General features: G+C 50.3%; 5 protein-coding genes across 5 annotated transcripts in view; 2 read left to right on the top strand and 3 right to left on the bottom strand.

Annotated features, from left to right (window-relative positions):
- The window catches only part of LOC128271725 (mucin-5AC), a 41215-nt gene extending 35069 nt beyond the window's left edge, over window positions 1-6146 (bottom strand). Inside the window, exon 1 of the mRNA XM_053009347.1 lies at window positions 6010-6146. Coding sequence (XP_052865307.1) covers window positions 6010-6103 — 94 coding nt within the window. The 5' untranslated portion in view covers window positions 6104-6146. The remainder of the gene's footprint in view (window positions 1-6009) is intronic.
- A 1974-nt stretch (window positions 6147-8120) lies between these two features.
- Window positions 8121-10990, top strand: LOC128273608 (lamin-B receptor). The gene is made up of 3 exons (XM_053011614.1): window positions 8121-8254; window positions 8816-10623; window positions 10704-10990. The coding sequence occupies exons 2-3, from the start codon at window positions 8865-8867 to the stop codon at window positions 10988-10990; spliced, it is 2046 nt and encodes a 681-aa protein (XP_052867574.1). The 5' UTR covers window positions 8121-8254; window positions 8816-8864.
- A 1265-nt stretch (window positions 10991-12255) lies between these two features.
- LOC128273458 (E3 ubiquitin-protein ligase Rnf220) lies at window positions 12256-13993 on the bottom strand. The gene is made up of 2 exons (XM_053011425.1): window positions 13565-13993; window positions 12256-13501 (listed from the first exon to the last, which is right to left on the bottom strand). Exons 1-2 carry the CDS (start codon window positions 13964-13966, stop codon window positions 12698-12700), a joined length of 1206 nt encoding a protein of 401 aa, XP_052867385.1. The 5' UTR covers window positions 13967-13993; the 3' UTR covers window positions 12256-12697.
- Window positions 13994-14608: 615 nt separating this feature from the next.
- On the top strand, window positions 14609-16918 carry LOC128270150 (augmin complex subunit dgt6). The gene is made up of 2 exons (XM_053007553.1): window positions 14609-16666; window positions 16751-16918. The coding sequence occupies exons 1-2, from the start codon at window positions 14609-14611 to the stop codon at window positions 16916-16918; spliced, it is 2226 nt and encodes a 741-aa protein (XP_052863513.1).
- Window positions 16919-17016: 98 nt separating this feature from the next.
- On the bottom strand, window positions 17017-18923 carry LOC128272868 (tigger transposable element-derived protein 4-like). Its single transcript, XM_053010751.1, has 2 exons — window positions 18050-18923; window positions 17017-17960 (listed from the first exon to the last, which is right to left on the bottom strand). Exons 1-2 carry the CDS (start codon window positions 18905-18907, stop codon window positions 17175-17177), a joined length of 1644 nt encoding a protein of 547 aa, XP_052866711.1. The 5' UTR covers window positions 18908-18923; the 3' UTR covers window positions 17017-17174.
- Window positions 18924-19374: the final 451 nt, after the last annotated feature.

The raw sequence follows: 19374 nt of genomic DNA, 5'->3' as shown, positions 1-19374 counted from the left end.
AGATATTTATGTGCAAATTAATTGTCTTCTCATGGCACCGTGGCGTTACACGATCCGGTCTCGTCGCAGGTCCGGTTTATTGGCGTAGCATTAGGGCGCACACTTAGCACCGTAAATCTTCGAAATCCGCCGAACCTGGATCGAAATTTTAAGACTGTTTTCTCAGCCACGTAAAGGTCGTATTAAGTTAATTGGTCGTAATATAAGAGCGCGTTAAGTCGCCACCGATCAGGTTCTAGGCAAGTGTGGCTCTCCCGGCCGAACCGAATTTCGTCAGCACCCGTCACCGCCGGACCGCATCCGGTTTGGCAGGCTTCGGGGACGCACCGTCCCTGCCTTCGTGGAAGGATTTTCACAATAATGATTTTTTCTACGCTGGCCCCAATGAGGACATACCGGCGGCAGCAACTTCCAGGCGCTACCAATGATGGAGCTCCGTCCGCGCGGTGGTTAGTGCTTGCAGAATCGGAATGGAGTCTTGTTTATCTCACCCGAGGGTGGGCCAACTATCGGTGGTGGGGGGTGTGGGTACGAGCAAACTGGTCCGAAAGCGAAACTGCGCCCGGCCACATTCTGCACCGTATCGGCCGCAGGCCGTGCGAGCGGTCCGATCGGTCCAGTTTCCAGCTGTCCATGGGCGAGGAACGACACACTGCAGCAACAGAAAAAAACGGACAATCGCACACACACACACACAGAGCGAGCCCATGTGGTAGACCTTGAGCGCCCGGTGGTGGCAAAACTGAAAGCAAATCTGCTGCCTTCTCGGTCACGCGTGCGCGCGAGGTTCGCCGCTTGACGCCACCTTTCGCTCGCGCAAGTCACTTGGCGTTCACGGCTCCGGCGTCACACCGCGGCGCCCGTGGTCCGCTCCTTCGCTCTGATCTTTCGCGGAGGTCGCCAAAAGCGCGCTTCGCGTTACCATTTCCTATCGCAGCCCGGTTTCTAGTGTTTGTTTCTGCATTATTGTTTTTTTTTTGTTTCTGCGGATCGGTTGGTTGGTTGGACCGTGCAGAGCGAAGGTGCCGAGCGGTGCAATTAGAAAATGGAGAATGGACTTGAATGCGGTATGGTGCGGTGCGGTCTAGTGGAGCACCACTGGATCGATTGATTCGGTTCAGAACACACCACGGAGAGGGTAGCACCTCGGCCCGGTGGCCGTGTGGCCACACAGCTGAGCGAACAATTAATCAAAGCACTTTAATTGGCACCGAAATTGTGCCCGTGTGTTCTCGTTGTGATGAGCGAACCAATCGGGTGTTAATTTGATCGACTTTCGAGGACAAGGCCAATCGCGAGAACAAATGTAGCGACGGCTGACGAGGACCTGGCTTGACGCCGAACGCTTGCGATCAAAGTTGGAGCGGCTTTCTGCTACTGCTGAGTGCACTTGAACAATTATCCTGCAACCACTCGCGGACTTGCGGTGCAAATTATAATCAATAATACCATCCTTTATGCTGCCTTTCATACAAGACAACTTGTCAAACTGTTTCGTAACCTTCAAAACGTGAGGTTTTATTGTTTTCGTTTTTCACGATTTTTGAGGGATTTGTACAGGCAATTGGCGATGTTTGTAGTTAGTAATGGATAACTCCCGACCGATCCCACCAAATCACCGCCTCATCGCGTTCCGTGTTCTGGAGTGCGAAATTACCGCCATCAAAAGCATTTCAAAATACAACAGTAGCTTGTTGAGCACTTTTTCCTGGACCATAAAAAATAGTCCAAAAAAATCCTGATAAAATCACCTTTTGCTTCACAACGTCACGAGCAACGTTGTAAACAACACTCAAGCTTCAATTACACTGGTCCATCAAAGCCACAGGTCCACCAAAGGTTTCTTAAGAACGAACTCGTTCCGTCAGCATTAGCAGCCCCAGTTCGAGATCGGCGGCTGCAACCTTGACAGCCAAAAGTCATTGCGAGAAGGCCGCCCGGCAAAGGCTAGCACAATTATGTCAATCACCAAAAATTTGGACGCGGCCCCGCGGCCGGCCGCCAGCCGCGAACCGTCCGTTAGGCAACCCGCGCGAGAAGAAAGAATCGAAAACAAAACAAATCTTCGTGGAAAGGTCGCCCGGCCGCGGCGTTTAAAGAGCGTGCGTGCGTCAGAATGGCTAGATTGCGCATTTTCGCAACCGTGTTGCGGCGGCGGCTGCTCTGGCCGTATGCACATAATCACCGCGCCGTATGTTGATCTTGGAACGCCCGGGCCCGGTGGCTCGTTAGATCGAACACCAAATTTTCGCACCCTTCCATCGATCTGGCGAATCCATTACGGTCCGTCGTGGGGCTGGTACGCGGCACCGGAGTTTCGGTTGCACAAACTCACCTCCCAATCCTCGGGCTCTCTGGGCGTGAGCTAAATTGGCACACGTGCCATCTCATAACGCTCCGCACTCATTAGTGCCGTTCTGCTCTAAGGATGCGAGTCAGATCGAAGCGTGTTGCACCATCCGGAGCACCAATTATGCCTATCGTTTCAATGGTTTTCAGTTTTTCAAAATACATGTTTCCACATGTCATGAAAAAGCTCTTCAATTTTGTGCAAATTTATGGTCAACATTTGGGGGCGATGGTACGGCATCTGTTTGACAGATGCAACATTTCGTCGCTCAAGGCGCGAACCAATAAAACAATTTTTACGACCATTCTATTACGGCCTAAGTGAGTACGGTATTTGGAATGTAACAACAATCGCGCCACGCTCTAAGCCATATTATGTGGATCGTTCAGGTGATCCTCCCCAGCAGAACCAACCCTTACATACTTCATTCTAACCTCCACACTACGGCGCGAGTGCCATTGTTCCCTGCAGCGACCTCTAGAGAGCCGTAGAGCGCAGTGCCACCTTGCGGTGCTAGAGCCGAGCCGAGCACCGGGTCCAATCGATTACAACCGCCCGGAGCACCCTTTCCAAGTCCAAAGACACGCGGCTAAGGTTGAGCCAGGGACGGCGAAACCAGAGTACGCTATCATTGTCTACTCAGAGAGGGAGCGCTAAAGGTGACATCGGCGACTGGGGGTTATACCGTCGCTCTGCCAACCCACAGCCCTTCTCCTAGAGCACCTCCCGCTGACAGATCCGGTTGACAGAGTGGGCATGCAAATGCGTGATAGATCATGTCGTGTTTCTGGGTGCGATCGGTGCAGTGTTGAAAACAATTGCTTCTCCTTCCCGAGCCGAGTGCCGTTCCTTTCCCGACGCTAGAAGGTGATTGGATTCTCGCTGTGTGTGTGCTCTTCTTGTATCGATTGGTGCGGGATGCTATCGGATGGGAAAAGGATTGTCGGAATGCCATCGTGCCGTCGCCGTCGAGCAGATGGGTGCTCCTTGTTCGCGCTCTTTGGGTGGTTGGAAGCGCCCGCAGCTTCTAGGCCAAGTTGCCGCAACATGCCAGCCAGCGAAAAAAGGGATTGCCCAAGAGCGTTCGCGGGCCGCGCGATCTTCTTCCATTCGCCGTTTCGCTAGAGCGTATCGATCTATCGTAACGAACGCCGACGCCGTTTAATGCGCAGGCACACGTGACACCGTCACCGTTATACAACGGCATCGGTAGTTGTTGCGAGCCATCGGTGTGCCATTCTATTGGTACACAGCACAAACGGGGAGCATCTGAAGTCGATCAGTAATAATTGCTAGGCGCCCCATCGTCAAGGTGCACGAAGCCGCCCAAACTAGAGTGCCAAATTTGATGAGGGAAAGCATAAAAGTGAACGCCCAGTGAAAGGGCCGATAGAATGCAAGGGTTCCCAGCGCCCGAAACGAGCCGTGCACATGATAACGACATTCACGCACGTATGCACTCATGCGCACGAACCCGCCCGCCCGTGTTGCTGCAGAACGGAGAGTCGATATGAAAGTGTGCTGCGAGAAGCAACGGATCAGGAGCTTCAGGGAGCCACTAAACCGTTACCACAGCCGTACATCCCATCGTCGTCAATTCGGCTGCAGCTGAAGCGAAAATGGAAGCTGGCCCTAATCGTTTCTAATACCGTTTTACGAAAGTTTGTTTAGTTCTCGTCTGTGGAGGTAATCAAAAATACATAACCATCACGTAACGCACACACTTAACCATCACGCGAACGAATGTGGCGACGGGTAATTAAATTGCGCCCTCTCCACGCGCTTTTCTCTCATTTTTATTGATCCACATAGACGCAGACGCAGACACATTATTTTCCCAATAACCGAAGCACACAGCCAGCACAAAGAAAGCCCCTGTGACTACATTACACATTCCGCCCGTTCAGTGGGAGAAATTCGTACAGACGTTGCATAATTAGCTGCCTCTCGGTGCTTGCCTGAGCTTCGTGCGCATGCAACTTATAGTGTGTGGGTCTCACAACGTGCGGCGGTGCCGGTGGTATTCATTACCGACCGGGCGCACACTGGAGGGCAATGGCACAACTTATTGAACCAAAGTTACGCCAACTACGGTGTAAAAGTTGAACACCGGTCACCGACGGTCTTGGCAGCGATCTTGGAGAAAAGTTTAGCTACGCGAGCCGCAAAACATCGGTCACTTTCAATTGAACATGATGGCTTCGTTCGACGGACCTACGGTAGCACTCAGCGACGCGTCTTTCCGTTACGCGAATCAATAGACTTCAATGCGCGAAAAGACGACGAACTCCTCGCGTAGGGGCGCTAAATTTTAAACGACACACCGAGAGCTGCGGGGACAAAGATCGACGACCGAAGAAAAGAACACACACGATCCCACCGTGGTCCTAAAAGTATGCTGTTCCTTCCGCCGGTGGTCGGTGAATATTGAACGGCAGTGAACGTTTTATTTATGCGACCCGGTCAGTCGCCGGCAGTGATGCAACAATAGGGCACTGTGTGTGTGTGTGTGTGTGTGTGTGTGTGTGTGGGACAAAAATGGCCACGGTTAGGACGCATTAAAACCCCCACGCCGCACGCTAGAAAGTCTTTCTTGGTCAGCCCGGTCAGCACCGCAAGTGGAGCGTGCTGGACTGGAAGTGAAATGGTCCACCGCGAAAAAACCTTCCCACCGGGAAGGAGTTCCACGGCCCCGCCGCTGCTGGGCAAGTTACATATGGTACATCGTTTCGGAAAGACGGTGCATGCGGCTAGATCAGCCCGACTACACGTTTCCTATGCAACAATCTGCCCATAAAGCTGGGCATACGAAACATGCTTTAATTGTCCGGATTTGGTTGCAGCCAAAGATGATGAGGTAACGCCATTAATGTGCAAACTACGGAACTATTCAATTTGGGGGAAAAAATGGCGCCTTTAATTAATTGAAAACGGGGAATTTCGACCTTAGCATACCGAACCAAAATGAATCGCTTGGCTAAGGGAACAACGCAAACCCAAGAAGACTACCATTTAAACCAGCAGTTCTTAGGTCTTGCGAAATGCTACCTAAACTTCTACATGAATGAACCATTCATGTTTTGTCCATGAATGGTTGGCTCCCAATGGTCCATTAAAAGTTTTTTATCGGATGCAAATCGATGTTTTAACGGAACGGCAGACAAAAACAGCTACAATCCGTAAACATCCCGTCGCTATCGGAGGAATGTGCCCGGTGCGTTTTCTGTTACTCATTGACAGATAATAATCGCTGTATGAATAAAGTAATAAAATTCATTAGTGTTGTAAAAAGTGGTCACCGGAATTAAGAAAAAAACCAAACCGGGTGTCGTACTCAAATTAGGGGCCATTCACTTTAATCTAACATCAACTCACTATCTCCGATCTTCGCGGCACGGCATATCCAGTGACCACCTTCGGGCTTTCTCCCGGGTTGTGACGAAAGTTTTCCTTAATCGTTGGTCCGCAGGCCAACGCAGATTAGCGAAGAAGTCCATCGGGTGAAATGGCACCCCAAGTGGCGATTATGTGCATCGTTGCAATCAGCGCATACGCAGGGAATATCAATTACACACCCCATTGCACGAAAGCGTGCTCTTTTTCGACTCAAACGGCTTCAACGACTTCCCGGTGGAATCCGACCATCACACGGTACTTACTCTGTTGTGCCGCCGACTGCGGTAGTGTCACTGCGAGGACAAATGCTACGACAAACGCCAGCATAGCGGCGCGTCTCTGCCGGATCTGCTTCATAGTGCCGCCAGTCGTCCTATTGACCGGCCTCTGCCTTGACCGGTCCGCCACGCTCCGACCGTTGTTGACAGTTGGGTTCACTAATTCCTACCAAACACGTGTATATTTGCACCAGATTTTGCCCACGGGCAGCACAACTTTGGTTTTGGGGGTCTCACTTTCACCTACACTTGGCACTATTTTGCACCCAAAACTGGCACTACAGGGCACCGGAACCGGAAACGGGTCTCGCCGATCACCGTTTTATCGATCGAGCAACCATGCTGCCTCCCGAACGGACCTGGAATTCGTAATTTGTATTAAGAAAAGCACCCTCGTCGATCGAAAGTACAAAATAGACCCTCCTAGGCCTAGGGGTATCGTACGCCACTCCTTCGGATCGTTGGGTGACAAACAATTTGCCTGCTCGGCTGCACCACCAGAGATTGCACAATATCGATTTCTCCACGCTTGGCGGGCGCTCGGTCGGTGTGCATGTGCGCAGGTTGTCCCCGCACACTATCAAACGTCGTAGTCGTCGTCGACGTCGTCGTCTAACGTTCGGTCTCACTTTGGACACCACACCTTCGGTACGGATGTCTCGCTTGCGCCACCGCTACAGTCCAACCGGGGGGGCTTTCGCCGCGTTGGGACCGCAGCCCGATTGCAACAGCGTGGCTGGCGAGCTGCACCGTATAGTGCCCGTCAGCCGGAACTTGAACGCTCGTATAACGAATGCCCGGCACATCGGCGCGCTGCACTGACAGTTATTGTGTGATCGTTTCGGGAGCGAATTTGCGCAACCGAACTGAAGGGCGCAGTCTTGCGCGGGTCTTACGGAGTCAACAATAATATTCCGACGTCACTGATCTCTGGCACCTGGACTGCTGGCTGTGTTGCTGCACGTTGCACATGCACTGGCCCGAGCTGGTCCGGTCCGGTGACTTGTGACTCCCACCGTGGGCGTCCAGCAGATGGGCATAAAACTGAAGCTCGCACTGCACAAACCTCAAACCAGTGAATTCACAAACGCCGCGCAGTGGAACCGGGGAAGAGAAAACTGACACCACATCGATCGCCGTACGTGATCACCACCCTGGTACGCGATTTCTACACAAAACGGCCGAGAAGGCCAATGCAATGGAGTCGCGCGCGTCAAGGAGAGCGCCAAGACACTAACCTTCCGTGCGGTACGAGAGAAGCTTCGGAACTGAGGGTGATCATGACGATCGCGGCGACTTGAAGTCGTTTCTTGAGCCGTTTCTTCAGGCGGCGAACCTGTTCGGCCGTGGCGCTGTCGCTCTCTTGCGTGGGCACGGTCTCGCTTTTCTCTCGGCAGCGTGTGAGCAGCTTGGAAATGGGCTTAGCGCGGCTGGTGGAGAGTTTGAATCCACCGCGGCAACTCGCTAAGCGCTCGATGAGCTTTTGGTAAGTCGGTGTAATGCGATACACCGAAAGTTTCAAACTGTGACTATAAAGGATCGCACCTAATCTAGTTTAGACTTGAGGTAACAAAACCAGGGATTCATCATAAAAATCGAACATTCGCAGGCTTTATTATCGTTTGGCAAAAGTCGGTTTAGCAGGCCGTGGTTGTACAAGAATTATTCTACATCTAGGCACGAACGTCAAGGCAACCTACTGCTTGAATAAGTGACTAAAATCGTTCGCCGAGAGCCGCATTTAAAAGTACAACCAATACCATAAGCGCAGTAAGTTTAGTCCTTGTTCAAAATTATTTTCCATTTAAGACCATTTCAAAAGCGCCCAAGACGATTGTCGGATAAAACAGAGAACCAACATCAACCGGCGGTTGATTCGGCAAGGGTATCTGGTAATTGTACAGTAACGTCTCGCATTTTGCGAGTTCCACTTGCATCGCAGCAACCGTCGTTCGAGATTCGTTTGCGCTTCCCCGAGCCGGAGCTACCAACCTAGCGGTGCTACAACGTGACACGCTGACACCGTGTAACGCCCTAACGCACAACGCGCGCGTTACACCGTTTGACGCTCCAACGTACGAACACCACAACGATTATTTCGGTCGAATGGCGTCCTGCGTGATGCTTGGGTTCTGAGCGCGAGCGGCAGGAAAAGTGTGTATTTTTAGGTGCTAGTCGGTAGTGCGTGAACCGTGTTTAGTCGCGAACGCCTCATTTCACCCGATCTCAGGTAGGCAACGTGGAGTTCGCATGAATTAGGCGTGATTTTCTGGCCACCATTCGGGGTGCGAAAAGCTTGTTTTGGAACAGACGCGATGCGCGCCGTTTTTATTGTTTGTAAGCAAGGAATGCGCCGTCGCTTGGTTTGCTCAGTTTCGGGTACCGTTAGGTTGTGTGTGTATGCGCACCCAGTGACCGGAGTGTGGCGGCTTCGTATTGTTTGCCCGCGCTATTGCACCGCGTTCAAAGATGGAAAGCCGATCGCCATTATCGGCCACCGAACAACATTCCTGCGGCACCCCCGGGACAATGTTACCATGTCTTTCTTCTTCTTCTCGCGCGGGCTTCTCTGCCACTCTTATTATCTCTTTCGCACGCCCATCTCGCGGGCTGCTGATGTGTTTTTAACAACCTCGGATCGCTGTGTGCGATCACCAGGCAAAGATTCAATCGTAGTGTGCGCGGGCGCACGGTTCTAACCTAAAAATGCATTCTTATGGTCATTTTATTTAAATTGCCCGAAAAAAATTAAGGTTTGTGGTTGTTGTAACAGTGTTTGCATTTCTTACAGATAACAGTACAATCGTGTGGTCGGCAACGACGACGGTTTCCTTTGTGCAATGGATAGTCGGCGCGGTAAACGGATGTCCCTAGCACTGGGTGTCCCTGCCAGTAACCCCTCGAACACTGCGACGGCTGAGTCCGCAGCTGATGCGATGGACCGAAAAAAACCCGGTCGCAAAACGCTAACAGCGGGCGCACGCAAAGCATCTCCCGGGCGTAAACCGTCTCCGGGACGGAAGGCTTCACCGGCTCGCCGTACTTCACCGGCCCGCAAGGCATCGCCAGCGCGTCGTGCGTCTCCGGGAAGAAAACCGAAAGCTACCTCTCCGGCTGGCCCGATGGCACCGGCTACCGTCAAACCTCTACCGGCAGAACCGGTCAAAGTATCACCGCTGATGAAAGATGAGCCGCGCCGCTCGGAGCGTATCCGCGCATCGGAGGATCGGTCCGAAAAGGGTTTCCCGATGCTTAAAAAATCACCTGTCATCGACAAACGTCTGTCGGTGATTTTGGACGATACCGAAGTGAGCGACATTCTCGGGCAAGCTAAGGACCTGGTCGGCAGGCGAAGTGTAACGCCGAATACCAGCCAACGCACCAACGCCGCCACGCCGACGACGACAACGGAACGCTCAAGACAAACCCACTCGATGAGCGCCCTTGCCGAATACTCCGACAATGAAGAGGACGATGCCGACTACAAGAGCTTCCGGCGGACCGAAGGGGACAACAATAACGGTGTCGGCATGCAGTTCCCCGATGCAACCAGCCTCAGACAGCAGCAACAGTTGGTTGAGTTCGGTGGCCCAGTCCGTGCCACGCTTCTGGCGCTCGTGATCCCCCTCTTTGCGTTCTTTACGAACCATTTCTGCTCCGGAGCAGCGCATCGTGACTGTCGCTTTGTGGTGCCAAGAAACTGGGACGAATTTTGCTCTCTCTCGACGTACTTCAACCGTGAAGTGGCCATGTTCTACGTGCTGTACACGTGCGGGGTCGCACTGCTGACCGCGTTACCGACCGGCCGAGTGGTTCGGTTAGCACACGAAGCCCGCCCAGAACGTGCTCACACCTTCAACGGACTGTTGGTCGCACTGGGAACTGGATTGGCTGTCTTTGTGGCCGAGTATTGCTACAAGTACCCGCTGCTTTCCGTCGTAAGCCGTGGCTACAACCAGCTGCTGGTGCTGAGCCTGGCCGGAGCCCTGTTGGTGTCCGTACTCGCGTACGTAAAAACCCGCTACACAGAACCACGGCAAATGAATCATTACGCGTGCACCGGACGCATGCTGTACGACATGTTTGCCGGCCGCGATGTGAATCCGACCCTGCTCAACGTCTTCAACCTCAAGCTGATCACCTACCACGTGTCCATTGTCTTGGCCCTACTCTTCAATTGCATCATCTTGTACCGCAATTTGCACTTTACCCCACTCCCCGAGAGCCTCGTCGAGGGGTCACTGCAGGAGCGGCTGCTGTTCACGGCGCGTAATGTCACGGGCGAAGCGGCCCCTCTGACTGCCGCCGGACTGACGGTGCTGTATCTTCTCGATCTGCTCGTCTTCGAGCACCATCTGGCCGCATCGTTCGAGCTGCAACAGGAAGGTTTTGGCACCCAGTACCTTCTCCGTCAGGCACTGTTTCCCTTTATGCTCACGCTTCTGCCAAAGTACGTCGCTGCTCATAAGCTCTCGGATGTGCCGATCTGGGCACTTGCTGTCTGTGTCACTGTTGCGCTCGTAGGATTAGTCCTCAAACGCAGCGCGCAGTGGATAAAGTATCTCTACCGGTTGGACCCACTCGGAAAAAAGGTTGTCGGTAAGTGGACTACCGAAAACGAAGGGCGTGTAACCTCAAGCAGATCCGAATGCATATTTCCGTTTCTCTCTCTCCATCAGGTCTCCAAACGTACCCAACGTACCAGGGTCGCCGGCTTCTGGTCGCTCACGGGTGGCGCTTCGTCCGTCAACCGAACTACGTCGGCGATATCTTGCAGACCGTGGCACTCCTGCCACTACTGTACTGGCGCTTCGCTTGGCCACCGTTGTTGGCTGCACTGTTCACCGTTTGCGTTCTGGCCCATCGGACTAAGCGACTTAGTGCGCGCAACCACGCAATGTACGATTCACCCTGGTTCCGCTACTGTAACGCCGTGCCGGCTCTGCTCGTTCCGCGTGTCTTCTAAAACGTGCTCAGTTTGTTTTCGTCCGCTGTAGTTTTTTTTATATTTTAATGCCCTCTCATAGTCATTACGATGTGTAAAAAAGGCAAACTCTCATCTGCTTTTGATCCCCGCATGTTTGTCTTGATTTGTATTGTTTGTTCTTTTAGTTCTGATACCCACCTTTCCCGTTCACTTCCCGTTTCGTCTCGTCGAATTAGTTTACGTTATAAATGGAAGCTGGCACGCGGGGAATGATATCAATAATGAATTATAATATTTGTGGTAACAATGTAGTCTAAATGATTTTTAATAGCGGAAGCGGAAGTTCGTAAATTTTGCGCACCCACTGGGCTCGTCCGCGGCACCTAGTGTGGCAGATAAGCGAACCCGACGTACAAATGAGCAGTCGCGATTTTCTTAGCATTGCTGTACTTTTAGTGAAGAGCTTGAACTAAAACAAGAAGCGCCATAATGTAAGCAACACACGCTGAAAAGCATCGAAAAGGCAGGAGAAAATCAATTCCCGGGATTCCTGGAAAAATCCATTTTACGTGTAATAACGTGCTACAGAAAATCAGGCAAGTTTACAAGTCGCTGCTCTCTGCGAACGAATGAACATTTCCCTTTAGGAAGGAGGACACTCGTCGCCATTTCGGCTCACAAATTTGCACCGAGAACAGGGCACGCGACAACAAACCTCCCTTTTAATTCGTTTTTCGTTTTCACAGCGTATGAGGCGCCGCACTTTACTGTTGCAAAGGGTAGAGATTAATTATCACATAAACTATTTGAATCACACATTACAACAGCAATGAATTGTATATTTAAAAAAAAACAAAAAAAAAAGGCAAATCACAATCGTCGGTAAAAGCGGCTTGTTTTGCGGAGTGAAGAACCTGCTCTGTGAAGAAGACGCAAAAAGTGCACCGTTTGGTCGACAAACGGACAAGTGTAGTGTAAGAGATAGTGAAGTAAGTAGAGACAAATGATTAGAGGTTAAGTTTTGAATAAAAGAGCCCAAAAAAAGGTCGGTATTTTCTATTTACACACTGCCGTTGGAATTTACGTGGATAATTGAATATTTGCTCATCCCGATACCGATTAACTGGACCCCAGGAGCGAGGGGAGGACACGTTTCGGGTATTTCAATTCCTGATTCTTTCGTACATCGAATGCGAAAGCCATCAGTATCAACAGTGTTAAAGTTGTGATAATATGCTACAGAATAGTTTTTTTCTGAATTCGTGTGGCTTCTGGCGATATGTAAATCAAATGGAAAGTTTGGAGCTACTACTTAACGTAAACTCGTGTATTCTTTATTCAGTCGTTCGAGTGCGTAGGGTTATTGAAGACAAAAGAAACCACTACCCAAGAGAAAAGTCGCCATTAGTTCGGGAAGTATGCCGCATTCCGCTTCGGGCGGTATGGAAAGAAAAACTCTTTAGTACGGAACGGAATGCTCGGTTAATTCGATGATACGCAATGCGCAGCGTGCGATCATGTGCCTGGATCGACTGTGTTCCTGCCATCGGAGGATCGTTAATGGTTGTTAAAAATCACTTATTAATTTCATCGTCTATAAACACTAGTTTTACACCGCTAGGCTAAGGTCAGTTGCTAGCTGTTGGTACTATTGGGGGCGCATTGGCTTATTGTCGTTTCTTTCTTGAATAGCTCGCTCCACTTTCGTGCTGAAGAGCGGCCAAGATGTAGCGAGGAACTACGAAATTAGAGATAAATCCGACGCAAATCTGTCGGCGATGTGATCATGCTACACTGTGGACACAGTTTTCTCGCGCCGAGCGTGTGCAGCCAGCACTCCTCGCAGTACACGTGCCAGCAGCATACAGACACGACGGGCTTCCGGAAGTCGTCCATACAAATCAAACACTTTGGCCGGTTGCGGATGTACCCTTCGTACTCGCGTACTTTCGCCTTCAACGATTCGACGATCGCACGGTCCGAGCTATTCGACAAAACTGGCACGGATCCGGCCATATCACCTACTCCGATGCCTCCGTCATCCACCTTCGCGTAACTAACAGAAGTCACACCCGTCGCTTTACTAGTGCCCTCGCCCGGACTATCGGGTGGCTTGACGGTGTGCGGTTCATTGGCAATCACCAATTCACGGAGCGCTCCGGATGCCGTACCGTCCGATGATACGATCACATCTCGTTCACAGTACTGTGGTGGGCCGTAAACCTGACTTTCGTCACCGTCGACATTCAGCTCGTCGTCCGTGTCGTCGGCGTTTGTTACACGCACAGCCACACTGGCCAAGGTTCCCGCCCCGAGCAGGCTCGTCGAGCGGATTCGTTTCTGGCCCGCCCATTCGTATGTTTCGAACGACACTTCCTCCACGTCGATGCTGGCATCGTCATCGTCGTCTTCATCGTCGATGTCGCTACCGTTTCGCTGGCTTTCCGATTTCCGTAGACAACTCTCCACGTGCACGGCGATATCTTCCAGCGTCACTTTATTGCAGACCGGGCAGACATTATCTTCCGGTTTTCGCTTTCTGGACTTAAGCTGAAAAGATAAATGGATTGAAATGGTTTTCGACACCGGGTCGCGCCGGTTCTCAGTAACTACCTTCAACCGAGCCTGCCGGTTGTTTTTGATCTTTTGATAAGTTCCCCAGCATTCGTCCGGTCCCACGCTCGCTCGCTCCTCACCACAGTGTCCGTTCGAACGGGACAACGCAGATGACGATGACCCTGGCTCAGATGGACTGTGATTGTGCCGCCGCCCGTCTCCGTTGCTGGTGCTCGGTCCGGCACTGCTTCCATCATCACAACCGCCTGCATACGGCAGGTTCTTCTTCGGTTTCAAAATGCGCTCCAACCGATCAACCTCCACTGCAAAGTGATGATCGATCTCCTGCGAGCGCAACGTGATGCCACAGATCGGGCAGCACATCGGATCGAGCCGGGTTTTACGGTGCCGAAATCCGCGTCCTGAATGCTCCGGTTCACCGCCACCGATGTGTTCCATACTGGCGCCGGTTGCCGCTGCTACAACACCGGGAGTAGCCACCGCATGTTGCATTGTACCCCGCAGTACGCTTCTTCTTTGTTTCCCACTTTCAGCACGGCATACTGTGATGGGGGCGATGAACGGAGCTTTGCGACCGTTTCACCAACGAACGGGCTGGATTGAATGCACTGAAATATGATACAACTTTTCCTGGCTTACGGATGCGTGACGTTCGATTGTTTACATCGCTGGTACGTGCCACTGCGGCCATCGATCAACATGTATAATTTGCCGGAGCTCGGCGACAACTCGGACATTTTTCGCCCGTCAGTGCTGCCAGTTGTTTCATTAAACACTTCGCCCAACGTTTCGTTTCTAACTTAACAGTAGCGATAGCAAGCGCTCAAATGTTGCTTATTAAGAACGCTCAATTTCATCGCATAGTTTAACATTCGATCTTCGACGCACAAACATTCTGAAAATTTATAAAAATGTAAAACGTATTGGGTTTCGTACGGCCTGGCAACACTTGTCATACCGACGGATCGTCAACAGCAAACAAAATGGCAGTTGACATAACGTTTTCGAAAGCACAGTGCGAAAAAACCTGAGGAGGCTTCGAAAGCAGAAAGTAGTGAAAAGCAAATTCCGACGCGCAAGATGAATAAAAGGTCGCAAGCACTTAAACTACACACCACCGGCCAGGTACTGTCCGGGGCGGCGGGCACAACAGCTACCAGTGGCATTGAAAAACAACTGGACGACGCAATTTATCGGTGCCTGCATGCCCTAACCAAGCGGCACGAACCGTCCGACGACTTTCGGGCGCACTTTTGTCGCCGAGCGTTCGTTAAACAGAACACAAAAGCGTTCATCCAGGTAATACACTTCCTGTTGAACGTGTATGATGCGGCTGAATTCCGGAAGCGGTTCTACTGGCCGATCTACGATAAGGGCGCCGAAAACGCGTTCCGCACGGCGACGGTAGACTTTGTGAACCATCTGATCGATTGCGGCAAGCTGGTCGGGATGGAGAAGGTAAAGGCTCACCTAGTCGTGCTACCGGGAGGTATCAAGTTTATGAAATTTCTTCTTGGTCTTATCCGCTTTGTACTGCAAGAGGAGTTGCGCAAGATCCGTCCTTCAGCTCCTGGCGCACCTAAAATGCTTACTAAGGCCAGCATGGCCAGCATGATTGCCAGCCATAAACGCTGGATTGACTTTCAGGAGCGACAGGTTGGGGCTGTGCAAGAAGAGACAAGCATTCTATCGTCGCGGATATGCAAAAATAATGCCCTGTTGAAAAATATTCTCCAGAAAAGCGAGTTGGCTCAGCGCATGACATATGAAGGGCTAATGATCCTCTGGGATGAGGTGATCACCAGGGAGCGCGAGAGTCACGAACAGAAGCACGCGAAAGTGCTGAGCATTGCGCAAGAGTTTGAAGAAATCATCCAGCAGGCGTGGTGTTTACTGAAAGAGCATGAACAGGATCTGTCGTTCAGTAAGGATCAGCTGAAGGAAGTGCAGACCAAGCTGCAGGAGCGCCATCCGCCGTTGGAATCCCTGGCTCGAGAAATGTTCGATAAGCATGAAAAGGTAAACCCACTGAAACTGGTCGAGTTCTACAGCGCGCTGCTGCCAGCGGTGGTCGACTTTTTCGAGGCTTTTTGCCCCAAAAATCAGTCCATTGTAAAATTTGAACACAAGGAACTTTCTCGGGCAACGGCAAAGTTGACCGAAATACGGCAAGAGATACAGTACCTTTCGCGTACGCTGCCCCTGCTGAAGGAACAATCAGGGGGGTTCGACTGTGACCCCCGATCGGCGGTTGTCGCACATGATAGCAGCCCCGAGTCCGTGGTTGATAACTTTGCTATAAAGAACAAACTGTTCTCCACTCCACCGATCGTGATGGACTTCGAGGGTCAGACCGGCGATGCACCCTTGGCAGGTAGCGGTAGGTGTAGTGCCCGGATCGCCTTCCTGAACAAAGACGAGGTACATGCAATGAATGCTCGGCTCAAACTATTATCGACTAGCATTTATCAGCCCCGCACACTGCGCCCTGCCACGGGCAACTCGGTTACGCAGGCCTCTGTGGAAACGGATATGGCTTCGACGAATGTTTTCGCTGTACCACGAGTGGCGCGCAAAGAAAAGCTTAACCCTTTGACCATGTTGAACCGTATCAAGGCACAAAGTCAGAGTCAACGGGAAACTTCAAAGCCGGCCAATAGTTCGATGAACATTTCGGCACTGAGCGAGATGTCGCTACACCCCGAGTTCTCGTCTACCCTGCTAGCAACACCAGAAAAAATGCACAAACCATCTCCTGCTAAACCCGCTCCATCTCCTGCCCCGCCGAATGTCCCAATGGGAAATCTAGCCCACAACTTTTGCCAGAGTTCACCCACCATGTCCAGTCCACGGTTGCTGGCGATTTATGCCGGAACGGCCACACCGAAGTCTGCACTGTCGCCCCGTTTGCTGATCCCCGGAATATCTGGAGGAGCAAATCGTTGCAGTAGCACCATTAAAAGGCGTAGCTCTCTTCTCGAGCAGGAAGCGGTACAAACGTCTCCATCCGGACGACTGGACTCAATTGTTCGCCAGGGTGAGCTACATGCTTCCGGCATCCGAATTGTCCTGAACGAAATTGTCGATCTTACCGTTGATGGTAGCGATACGGAAGAAGACAAAACTCTCAGCCCCGAGGTAAGGTTTCGTTAGTTGGCCGTCCAGTAGATCAGCAACCTTTGTTCGTGTTTCTAATGGTATTGGTTTTTTGGCCTATTCAAGAATGGTGGGCAACTGATGGATTTTTCGAGAACTCTGCTGGCCAACACCGCGGTTGAACGAACACAGCACGAGACATTGCACTCGCACAACACTCTTCTCTCGGTGATGGAATCGGAAGAAGAAAACTTGTTCAACGTCAGCGACGGTATAGTCACCGATATCGAATGATTCTCTTTACCTTCATACTTAGTGATAATCTCGTGTGAATGTTGAAAAATTATTATTTTTTTATCAAATGTTTATTGTGATAACGAAAAAAAGTGTCCTTTATCGCCTTGTTCCAATGTTACAATAATAAAAAATAATCTTCGTGATTGGCGAGTTGTGCAAAGCGTATATTCAATTCTGTTCATGGAAACGGTAGCCCAATCAAATGTATCTATAACTAGTGCCTAGTTGGCCGCGAAGGTGCAGCAGTAAAGTGTTATTGACTTTTTAAGAAATGTTCCAATTCATAGAACTTCTGAAATAGGGAATTGGGAACATTCTCTGTTGTCAGTAGATTGCGCCACACAGTATCAAGAGAGACGGCGATCTGATCTTCGTTTTCATGTATTTTCACATTTCTTACCGCGAAAAGATCACTCGTTTCCATCTCGTTGGAGTTGCTCATCGCGGGCGGGGCCTCCGTTTCTTCTGCCTCTATTCGGACAACATTTTCAAAGACATTTGGATGACCAGAGTGCTGGTTTTTTGAATTTTCCAAGTCGTAAGTCACATTATCATCTATCATATCGTCGCATTCGTCGTTTGGAGATATTTCTCCGTACTCCGTACTTTCTACGTAGTCTGTTTCATCAGAGTTCTCTACGATCTCCTCTAGATACTCGCAAGACATAGACTCTACGACTTCCTGCGAACAGTCGTCATATTCAGCCACGAATATTTCGTCTGCTTCAGTGGATTCTCTGATCTCCGGAAAATCAAACGTTTCACCCAACTGCTCGTGGGGAACTGTGTCTGTTTCAATGCACTCCTCAATTTTCTCATCCGAATCATCCAGGTACTCATGGGTAGTTGTGTACTCTGTTTCCACGAGCTCCTCCGCTAGTCTGTAGTCTTCTGTAGCCTCATCTTCATGCTTGTTGAGAGCAGTGGATAAATATTCCGAGAAATCTGCATTTTCATAACCCTTCCGAATGGAGGGTAGGTCGATTTCGTTCATCCAAATATCTTGCAAGATTTCGAGTGCTTCCTCTAGCACCATATCCTAGCGTGAAAATAAGCAAACAGAAAAAAAAAACAGAATTATTGAAAAGTTCAAAAATAGACCGCACCATGCTATGTGTGAAGAATTACCTTGTTCCAGATTGCCTGCTCTTGCCTGACTTTGTACAGATAGCGGGTTTTCAATCTATTCGATATCCCAGCAGTGAGCGGTTTCAGAACCGAACCAGCACTGGTTGGCACAAAGTGTACGTCCACGTACTTGGTGTCTATTTCCATGCTGCTCGATACTGCCTTGGATTCTCGCACGAAGACGACCACCTTCTGCTGCATCCTCGTAAACGTCGTGTCCATTTTTTTCACCCACTTCAGGAATATGTTCTCCGTCATCCTTCCCATGACTTGGACTATGTAAACCGCGGGCATGCTGTGCGTGTCTTTACAGCCCTCTTGTGGCGCATGCATACCGACCACCAAGAGAGGCAATTTCACGCTCCCGTCCATGTTGGTGGCACAAAGCACATCTAGCGGATTATCGATCTCTCCGTACTGCAAAGAAATAACGTCCGCAAAAAACACATCCTTCGCTGCGTACGCTTTTTCCGGATTGGTGGGATCTTGTACACGCTTTTCCTTGGCTGCCGTGCTGTTACTTTCCAAAAAGCTCTTGTCCTCATGCGAATTGCTTGTGTCCGATTCCTCCTCCACGGGTCTCGCTTTCTTCACCTGCTGTTGCAGTTCGATTTTGTTTTTGGTGAGGTCTGTTTTAAGTGCGTTGGGAAGTCGCACGCGCAACACATTAAGATCGATACCCATGGCCAAATATTTGTGTAACTTTTTTTTCTGCTTTGTAATCTTGACCACGGATTGAGGGGCTATCGCGTAAGCATCCGCAATGTCTTCCAACGATTCTCCTTGGTCAACTAAATTACAAATATCTATCCGATTCCCTAGTGTTAACATGCGAATACTGCGCGTCGTGGTGTCCATTGTTGTATCCTTTTTCACACACTCCCTTAAAAATATTAGGGATCAATTTGCGTATTGGGCGGCGGCGTTCTTAAACCAAATGCAGCAAAACAAATCGAGTTGACGTTAGCGAATTGTTCTAAAACAATCAACAAGCCAGAAGTTCAGGGTTTACTACGATGGCATGTTATGGTTTTAGTACTTCTTGTTTTCGAACCGACCGTTGATCTTGTGCCGCTCAAACAAAAGCATGATTTTGCCTCAAAATGACTTTCCCAATGTTGATTGATTCTTTTTAATGTTGCATGCACGTTTTTTATTTCGAATTTGATCGAATTTCTACATCGCATGTATATTTTGTCATTGCAGTGTTTTCTGCAATGGAAAAGATCGTTGTACAAATAAACCAATTTTACTATGTTGCACCAAGTCACAAAATAATACTATTGTTAATTTATTTTATGCGTGCATTAGCAACTTATACAACA

Source organism: Anopheles cruzii, chromosome 3, assembly GCF_943734635.1.
Source record: "Anopheles cruzii chromosome 3, idAnoCruzAS_RS32_06, whole genome shotgun sequence".
Classification (NCBI taxonomy): Eukaryota; Metazoa; Arthropoda; class Insecta; order Diptera; family Culicidae; genus Anopheles; species Anopheles cruzii.
Note: the sequence above shows the minus strand (reverse complement) of the source record. Positions and strands in the feature narration are given on the sequence as shown.

Bases quoted from the DNA above. Each gene is read 5' to 3' on its own strand.
- LOC128273608 (XM_053011614.1), top strand. From the start codon at position 8,865: ATGGATAGTCGGCGCGGTAAACGGATGTCCCTAGCACTGGGTGTCCCT. The intron at 10,624-10,703 runs GTAAGTGGACTA...TCTCTCCATCAG, and splicing joins ACTCGGAAAAAAGGTTGTCG to GTCTCCAAACGTACCCAACG.
- LOC128270150 (XM_053007553.1), top strand. From the start codon at position 14,609: ATGAATAAAAGGTCGCAAGCACTTAAACTACACACCACCGGCCAGGTA. The intron at 16,667-16,750 runs GTAAGGTTTCGT...GGCCTATTCAAG, and splicing joins ACAAAACTCTCAGCCCCGAG to AATGGTGGGCAACTGATGGA.
- LOC128272868 (XM_053010751.1), bottom strand. From the start codon at position 18,907: ATGGACACCACGACGCGCAGTATTCGCATGTTAACACTAGGGAATCGG. The intron at 17,961-18,049 runs GTAATTCTTCAC...TTTTCACGCTAG, and splicing joins AGCAGGCAATCTGGAACAAG to GATATGGTGCTAGAGGAAGC.
- LOC128273458 (XM_053011425.1), bottom strand. From the start codon at position 13,966: ATGGAACACATCGGTGGCGGTGAACCGGAGCATTCAGGACGCGGATTT. The intron at 13,502-13,564 runs GTAGTTACTGAG...TTATCTTTTCAG, and splicing joins ACCGGCAGGCTCGGTTGAAG to CTTAAGTCCAGAAAGCGAAA.